We start from the raw sequence: 9685 nt of genomic DNA on the forward strand, positions 1-9685 counted from the left end.
AAGAAAACATTTCTTTTTTTTTAATCTGGTGACTTAAAGAGCAGCGAACTGGAGCAACGTTCACGAAATTGGCTCTGTTCCTAGTTAGAATCGTGTATTGATGAATTTTAATGTCGCGAGCATCTCATTAGATAGTTAATTGCGAAAGCCGATACATTTTCCTTCCATTTTTTTTGTCCCATGTGCATGCAAGACATCGTGGCAGTTTAAAGTGCACCAAACGTGTCAACGTTGACGTGAGACACATAAACGATAAATTCAATCACACAATTCCCGTATTCTCAAATTATATTTATTCATCGCGATTAGCCAGAATATGTACTACGGGAGTTCAAATATAAAAAGAGAAAGAGAGAGAAAGAAGGAGAAACATCGTTTAAGGATGTATCTGACATGCAATCCCTATCAAAAGTTTGAAGTTAAAAATGTGTTAATGTTTATACTTTCTATGATAAAAATAAATATGAAAATTATATAGACACGAAATAGTTGTATGAGTAACATCGTATTTTTATTCAACAATACCTTTTTATAGTTTGTTTACTGTGTGTATTTGTTATTATTTTTTATCGTTATAACATTTCAACTTAAAAAACGATAAAACTCAATTTTTTTTGGAAAAATTCTTTAAGTATTCAAGCAATGATTTATGCAAAGTTTGATTGCAATTCCTGATTAGTTTGTAAATAAATACGAAAAACTTATTTGTTTATTTACGGAATGAATAATCAGTAAATTGCAATAAAACTTTGCATATATCATTTCGAATGCTTGAAGAATTTTTCTTAAAAAATTAAGATATTTATTATCGTTCTTTAAGTTAAAATATAAGAATAAAAAATAATTACACCTATACAGTAAATAAATTACAAAAAAGTATTGATTAAAAATATGATGTTACTCACACAACTGTTTCGTATGTATATAGTTTTAATATTTATTTTTATATAGAAAGTGTAAATATTAACACATTTTTAACTTCAAAATTTGTGATAAGGACTGTATGTCAAATACATCCTTGATCATTACATACGCTATTTATTGCATTTATACGTAGAACAGAATAGAAAAAAAAGCAGCGGATTTATCTACGTAGGGATTTTCAAACGCACGATATAGTTCCGCGGACATACAAAATGCACGCGGAAGAGGAAGAAGAAGGAAAAGAAGAAAAATGAACGCATGTGGACAGGAAGGATCGATCTGGTGTGCGTGAATATGTGGGTCGATGTCATGTCGGTGCAATTATTAAATATGACAAGCTACTTCAATAACCTTATGAGTGTCAATTCCAATTTCAAGTGTAAATTGTAATTCGTGAGTCTTAAAAGAAAAAAAACAAAAAAGGGAAAAACAAGAGAGTGAGAGAGAGAGAGATGATGTGGCATCAAACAACAGGAAAGAAGAATCTTAAATGGTTAAAATAAAAAAAAATAAGAATCGCACGCGCGTATCACGGCGTGGCAAAGTGAGATTATTGATAAACTTAATTTATCGAAGTCGATAAAATATGTTAGGAGCGAAAGAGAGAGTGTGTGGTGTGTAAAAGAGAAAAAGAGAGAAAGAAACAAAAATGTGTGCGCGGGAGAAAACATGAGAAAAACATACGTTAAACTAAAAAAATAAAAAAGGTAAAAAAAAGACAGACACTAAATTGTAGCACATGCAGGAGTAACAAAGATAATGGATACTTTTTATTGTAGGTATTTCATATAGATAAAAATCGTAAAAATAATAAAAAGAAGCATACTATATTAACAGGAATACTCACTGAAAAAAAGAACTCGTAAAGTTAACGGTGTTTTTTCTGCCTATACGTATATCCGACATCTCGCGAGCGCGCTGTGTAATTTCTTTCGTACATAAATAAAAAGTTGCAAAAAGGGCATAAAAAAGACAGACGCGTCAATATAAATCCGGCATCTTGCGTTCTTATCTCTGATATAAATGATTAATTATTACTACTATTATTATTATCATCATCATTATCATTGACACTGTACAAAGTCGGCAATAATTTTAAGAGACCTGCCCTTAAGATACCCCGTCTTATGTAATCGTTCGGAAACGAAATAGATGAAAGAACTCCATCTCGGCTTCGAATTGATCTTCTCTTCCGGTTTTATAGCCAGGAAGGGTTAAATCTTACAAGTTGGAGAGAGTGAGGCCAACATTCAGGCAATGAAAATATCCAAGAAATGTCCGAAAAAACGAGAAATATTTGAATCCGCGAGTGATTGCTATCGTATTTGTCAGTTTTACACAGTGATTACACAATTATTACGATTGAAAATAAAAACATAACTTTGAACAATCGAAGAAAATAACAATTAAAACGAATTAAAGAAACACAGAAAAAATAAAAATTAAAATGCCAATTAAAGAGAATGTATAAATTTAAACTTTGATTAAAAGTTTCATGAGAAATATAATCGACCTGCGGGAAGAAAGTAGGCAAGTATGTTTCAAACACTATTTCATAATTGAATTTGTAATTAATTTCGATATATATATTATGTACAAGATTTACTAACAAATATCGATCTTTATATAGTTTTTTTGTTACTCTGACAATCCAAATTTTACAAATAGCATTTAATACATATAATGTATGTATAAATTTAATTAATTTATCTTACTATCAAAGTTTCCGTACAGGATTTTATTAATTAACATTAATTGTCCATATTTTTATAATAATGTACACATTGTTCTCTCCGTTCTTATAGACTTTGATTTGATACTTGTAATTGTGATACTTTTATAACGACACGCGCTTAACTTGGACATAATATCAGCTTTATAACAACAGGATGCTATCTTACGACCAGTACACATCGATTAGAAGTCTGTACATACATTTTTTTATCTCTTTATCGACCAGTTTTAAATCGTTCTATATTTTAAATATATATATATATATATATATATACTTATTACTTTGTAATTATAACATTGAGAATGACCCGATCGGGCTCGAAACGCCGTTTATATTTTTGTTGTATTATTGTTTTGGCTCTTTAATTATATTATATTTTTAATTTATTATTTTCTTATGGTTCGTAGCTCTTCTTAATACTTCTATTATTAATTTATATTAATTAATTTTATTGTGCATCCTTAAAAATACACTTCAGATACATAAATAAGATATACACAAAAGACAATGCTGCTGTTATAAAGCTTATCTGACAAATTTGAATGAACGTGATATTAACTGAATTCTAAATTTTACATAAAGATACTAAGATTATTTTGACCGATTAGACATTGCGCAAGAGAGATAGACGTGAATAAAATATCGCGTATCGCATATAAGTCAAAGAAAAGACGCAATGAAGGGTATAAGAGAGCTTTAGCAGTATGAAAAGAAAGGACAGAATTCGACACTGTTTGAAATAAATTAAGCGGAAAGAGGTACAAAATCAAAGTTAGAACTCTGGATGATATGATATAAATAGTATTCAATATTTGATAATTTTGGAATATGTAAATAAGTATATTTTTACTTAAGTTCTAAATTAAACATCGTTCTTATCAAACTTCTTGTCTTCTTAAGTTCACCATAAGATTTTGACAACGGTTAATTTTGATCGTATTTCAAGCATGCAATTATCTATTTATTTTTAGTATTAGATTTAAGAAGAGATAAAATCGATTTACATCAATATATTGGTGAAATTGAGCAATGAAAATATTTCTTGGATATTTCGCATTGTTCAGATGTAGTGATGATTAATTCTGCGGTAGAGATAATATGTCATCAAATGAATGTGCCCTTTCGTCGTGTAATCAAGCACAAAGGAAATATCCCTTTACGAGCATAGCAGTAGGCCTCTAGCCGTGCATCTGGTAAAGAAATCTAACTGCTTTCGAGAACATTATTGCAAAATTGTAATATCACCTTGCTAATCGTATGAAAAAATTCGCTTATTACTTTATTTGCTGCAATACAATTTTCGCTATATGGAAACCGATACTATTACCTAAATGGTAATTTCATCATTTCGCATTGTTTATATTACTCTGAGAATTCTCAGACATGGCTGGCGAAAGAAAATTTACCGTGAAACTTGATGTGTCGAACACAGTTAGAAATCGCTAGATTGCGCTATAAAAAGTAAAAAGATAAAATAAAAATGCGTTTATTCTCTCGACTAACGAGATTCGAAGCTGCGGTTTGTGTCAGGAAGAGTAACTTTCGACTTTGAGATTGAGGCTTTATATCACCGCGGCTTGAATGATATCTAAGAAATATCCTAACAACATCTGAACTGCCTAAAAGAAAAGTAAGGCGTCTGAAGAATTGGAGCATTTAAAAAATAAGATGTCTAAAAGATTCGAGTATTTAAGAAATTTAAATGTCTGAAATATCAGATGTATATAGTAGGACGCGTCTAAAAGGTTGGAAAATTAGATAGTCTAAATTGTCTAAGAAATTAGACCGTTCTGAATACGAAGACGTCTGATATATTATGATATATCTCATATTAAGTATTTTCAGCTATTTGGCACGATCGATTTTTCATGAGAAAAGTTCCAATTCGGCAAGATGCAACCACCGCTCCTTCTACATGAATCGCTAGCTTCTACTCGTGCTGCACTCAAGAAACATCAACGATGTAAGAATAACGACTCTCGATATTTACACACATTCATTCGTAAAAGCGAAAAAAAGAAGACAAAGAAAGAAGGAGAAAAGTGAAGCGTTCACTGTACAATTATATTCTTTTACGTTATAACAACTTACAATTAAGTAGTCGAGTTGCATATTTTGCATTACTGATAACAACAGTAGCGTGTCACTCGTCTTAACCCCTAATTTTATATATCATTGGAAGTAAGTAATCTGCAAAAATAAAGATTATAACCAGCACAGCAGTGAAGTTACTATACATCTGTAGATAAGCGATCCGCAAGAAAAAACTTTAAAAAACCGACACGATGTTCAATGTATTTAATGATCTTCTTCGAAAGATGAAGAATATATGAATATATGGGGAATAAAAGAAAAGAGGGAATGGCTTGATTTCTTAAGTCTTCCCAGCATCTCCCCCAATCCTTCTCTGTAAGTACGAAGTACATCATACGGAAAAAAGTGACGTAATGATGAAAAAAAATGAGACTTCATTTGTACTCACATATAATTTATTGTAATATTCTATAAGATTTAATTTACAAGCTATATAGAAAACAAGTTTACACTTGTTATTGAATAGTTTTGATATTAAATAAATAACTAAACATTGCACATAATGAAAAACAAGCGATAACTAGAGGCATTTAATAAATAATATGTACAAAATATAAATTGAGTCTTATATAAGTGATAGAGATATGCTATTTATAATATTACGTATGTACATTCGTTTACATATTAGGACAAAGCACAGTATCAGCTTCATCTGTCACTATGCTTGGTCGACTCATTAGTCCATCCTGAAATTGACCGTCGTCAATTATTTTTTCTGGGCCCTGGAGAGCCCTTTTCTGTATGAAACGTTTCACCACTGTAGGATTCACATAAGACATGGTCAATCTGCATCCCCAAGATAGGAGCGCTAAAGGCTATACAAATAGAGGACAACAATTGCCAAAGGAACTTGAGTAGCTTCTATATTTAAACTTTTAAAAATAGTAAATGATACATGTATATATATATATATAAAAGTTCCAATAATAATTGAAATTATATATATATGTATATATTAGTGTATAGGATGTCTGGTAATGATCGCTTAATCTCTCGTTTAGTTATTACTTACTCGTTCTTCTTCCAGATAACTATATGGTGTGATGATATGTCGCCAGAGACATTTGTTAACAAGATTTTTCAAACGTTCTACTTCTAATGGATTTGCGCATGGGTGATACAACATGACAATCGCACCATGCTATTAACAATAGGTTAACGAAATATAAATTATTTTGATATTACATTTATATGTAATATGCTATGTTGTTATTATGATTCACCTCAAGACTATGCAACCATCTTTGTTTGGGCAAATATTTGTATTCTCCGTAAACTGGCCACAAAGGTCTATGAGGACCGCTGCAAACCGCATATAAATATTTTGTTTGAATAGAATTATTTTTGTGACTAAAGAGAATATTATATACTTACTAAAAAGGAATATCATCATCATATTCAATTTTTTGATTCATACACTTATGAGCAGCCTAAAAAAATATTTTGATTAAATTGTGCTAGTAAATGTCAATATTTAATGACAATATATTTTTACCTGATATGTTTTTGGAATGTTCTCACAATAAATTCTTGCTGTAATCTTACTTGGCATGATGTTATGACCATAACATGTATACTCTGAGGGAGTATGATCCCAATCAATAGTTAAATTAGTCTGAAATTTTATTACTATTAAGGCTGCGGTCCACTTGACGCTTCAAAGTGTTTGAGCGACCAATCAGAACAAAGAATTTTATGAATTGACTAATTAAAGAATGCTTCAAAGCGTTTGTAGCGTCAAGTAAACCACAGCCTAAAATATCTGCTGTATTCTGTTAAATAAGATTTAAATATTTTTTTCAATTGAGACACAATCTATGTAAATGGAGAATTTAGCAACCTTAGCATCGTCACATTCTGGTGACACACGGCCCATATATATCCTATGAGGAAATTCTTCTATAGATTTGTATTCATGACTTTGTTCGTTTGACAATATTTTGAGTGGCAATTTGAACTCATTTAATTTCTCAGACATCCAACCCCCAGGTGTTTTGTCAGGTAACTTTGTTACAGATTCATATTCGTATTGTTGCTGATTCTTTGGAAATACTTTGGGCGGTGGTTTTGGATCGCCTGGTCTGTCAGGCATCCAACGTCCAGGCCAATACATTTTATGAGGTAGCTCTGTTACAGATTCATATTCATATGGTTGCTGATTCTTTGGAAACACTTTGGACGGTGGTTTTGGATCACCTGGTCTGTCAGGCATCCAACGTCCATTCCAATTCTTAAACTCGTCTTCGATATTCCTACGTTTGTCCTTGTTATATTTATTATTATCTAATGTACGCAGTAATTTTTGTATGACATTTTCATTCAGTTGTATGTCATAATCTGAAAGATAATTATAATAAAGGATGATTATTTCTTTAAAATTTAAGAAAGTAAAAACTATGTAACTTAATACGTTTTTACTTAAATATAAAGATTAGATAGTATTTATTTGTATCAGATGCACACATCTTGTTGAAAAAAATTACAGACAAGTTTCATTTAAATTTTCAATTAATAACTCCATTTTATCACGAAAAGTCCATTTTTTGGACAAAATTCGTCAAAATATATGTACCTACAGAAAAATATTAAAACGCAAACATTGTGCGTTCACACAACAAGATTCCGCTAAAATTTTAAAACTGATTAAGAACTTACATAATTTACAAATAGATTTAATCTGACATAAGCGTATATACTTTAAATTGTAAGTCAATTATGTTAATTAATGTACTCAAGAGGATTCAAATCGTGGTATTAAAATTATTATCGTTGTAGAATAAATTGCACAAAAATATCTAGTGTTAGGTCTCAATTGGTATTTATTAATTATTAATTTATTTTGATAGAGCCTAAATCTTTTTATATTATTTAAAACATATTGAACTGTCACAAAACTTATTATTTATAGGTTAGAAATGCATACATGAATATATGAAATTATTAAAAAAATGTCTTACAATACCATTGTATCTATAAGTATCTACGAAATTCGCTGTCACGAAGACGCAAATTAGGAAGTAGAAAACCAATTGGATCATTATATTTCGGCCGCTGGGAGTGTGGCAAAAACAAACAGACTATCTTTATCGCACTTGTAGATTTTATTCTGTAACTTGAAACAGAGAGAAACCTGGAGTGAGGACTGAGTGGACAGTGGATATCCCTTTTTCGTGTATTAAAACTCATAGGGTAATGTCCACGTTTTTTTTGGTTCTCTTCCATACTATTACGTGGGTCAGACAAGGACGGACAATCAATCTTGATAACGTCGTTATCGTTATATAACGATTGTCGGTTAAGTGCTAACAATGCGGTATAAAAGGCCATAGGGCATGCCATTATTACGTACAAAATTTTAGTTCGCAAGGTCTGAAGCAAATTGACCAATCAAAATTGCAATCTCACGTTTTAAAACGCTCGACTGTAATTGGTCGATTTGCTTACGGCCTTACGATTAAAATTTTTGTACGTGTGATTGCCTTAACGAAAAAGCTATTAGAGAGTTTTTGCAATAAGTACGGTGTACTGAAATATCAAATAGAAACCTAAGAGAGGCCTTTTTGTTTTTTGTGTGACATTTGGAAGCTCCGTACACTAGCGACACATCAATTTTATAGAATGATGCAAACTACGCATCTCATTATTGACACTGCTGATAAAGTCGTAGCGTCAAAAATTGATTGATGCGACGACGAATCTCATTTCATCATCTAAATAAAAAATTGATGTTGAGTGCGTATTCTTTGGCGGTTATTCTGGAACATCCTGTGTATATATATTATAAATATACACAGAGTGACCCAGAATAATTCGCCAAATATTTCGTGTTTTGGTAGAGCAGACTAAACTGAATCGAAAAGTCCTACTATTTTATAATTTTCGTAATAGTTAATTAACAAGATTTTCAATAATTTTTTACTCAAGTACCCTATAAGCGCATAATATTATTTAATATTTTAAGCATATTCTTAGAATATTAATTGTACATTTAATATTCTAAGAATATGCTTAAAATATTAAATAATATTATGCGCTTATAGAGTACTATCAACTTTACAGAAAAACAGCGAGAGACAAAATTTATTTATTTTCTTCTTGTAGAGCTCTAAGAATTTTTTCAGAATTTTTTTATCAATTTTTATCAATTTTTAGTACTGCATTTTCTTATTGGCAACTATTTTTATCAACATGAAAAAATGCGTTACTAAAAAATTCTGAAAAAATTCTCAGAACTCTATGAGAAGAAAATTAACAATTTTTGTCATATACTGTTTTTCGGTAAAGTACTGATAGTACTTGAGTAAAAAATTATTGAAAACCAATATTCGGCGATTTTAAGTATATAATTAATATCTTGTTAACTATTGCGAAAATTGCAAAATGGTAGAGGATTTTTCGACTTAGTTTAGTCCGCTCTACCTGAGCACAAAATATTTGGCGGTTATTCTGAGACACCTTGTATATTACAAATTTGCATTGTTTTAAATAAGAAATTCAAAATTAAGTTTTTAAAAATTGAAAGGTACGGGAGTTTTTGAAAAGCATATCCTTTTTCAGTGTAAAAATGTTTACAAGGAAAATCGACCATTATTACTTGTTGAGAAAGTTGATTAAAATTTTTCCATTGTATTATCAGTAATTTAATCGATGTTTAAATTAATCGATTATTGTGAAGTAACAGTAACTGTTATAAATTGTTAAGTAAAAATAATCATTTACAATTAATCCATCACTATTCAATCAACTGTAACAACGCGTCCCGAGCGTTAATTATCGGTTATCGGGAGAATGATACGATTTGATCTGCCAGTCGCGATGCGCGTCATCGTTATACTTTTAACGGAGATACGCGTAGATAGATAGTGCAAGCGAAGTACGGCTTAGTCATCAGGAATACGCCTACCTGCAGCCTGCAGGGTAAATGGAAGATCA

General features: G+C 30.7%; 1 protein-coding gene across 2 annotated transcripts; it reads right to left on the reverse strand.

Moving 5' to 3' along the window:
- Nucleotides 1-5249: 5249 nt before the first annotated feature.
- On the reverse strand, nt 5250-7904 carry LOC108727167 (uncharacterized). Of its 2 annotated transcripts, none has more exons than XM_018455156.1 (7): nt 7716-7904; nt 6594-7090; nt 6249-6368; nt 6128-6183; nt 5977-6055; nt 5766-5894; nt 5250-5568 (listed from the first exon to the last, which is right to left on the reverse strand). In XM_018455156.1, exons 1-7 carry the CDS (start codon nt 7789-7791, stop codon nt 5371-5373), a joined length of 1155 nt encoding a protein of 384 aa, XP_018310658.1. In that variant the 5' UTR covers nt 7792-7904; the 3' UTR covers nt 5250-5370. The 2 variants fall into 2 exon arrangements, with proteins under 2 accessions (XP_018310658.1, XP_018310659.1); XM_018455157.1 differs by having other exon boundaries at nt 5251-5568; nt 7711-7726.
- Nucleotides 7905-9685: the final 1781 nt, after the last annotated feature.

Source organism: Mycetomoellerius zeteki, unplaced genomic scaffold (genome assembly GCF_001594055.1).
Source record: "Mycetomoellerius zeteki isolate Tzet28-1 unplaced genomic scaffold, Tzet1.0 scaffold471, whole genome shotgun sequence".
NCBI classification, from domain to species: Eukaryota; Metazoa; Arthropoda; class Insecta; order Hymenoptera; family Formicidae; genus Mycetomoellerius; species Mycetomoellerius zeteki.

What these genes read in the sequence shown, in the direction of transcription:
- LOC108727167 (XM_018455156.1), bottom strand. Translation starts at nt 7,791, where the DNA reads ATGATCCAATTGGTTTTCTACTTCCTAATTTGCGTCTTCGTGACAGCG. An exon ending in ACATTCCAAAAACATATCAG is followed by an intron (nt 6,184 to 6,248) that starts GTAAAAATATAT and finishes ATATTTTTTTAG; the next exon opens with GCTGCTCATAAGTGTATGAA. An exon ending in GTTATCTGGAAGAAGAACGA is followed by an intron (nt 5,569 to 5,765) that starts GTAAGTAATAAC and finishes CTATTTGTATAG; the next exon opens with CCTTTAGCGCTCCTATCTTG.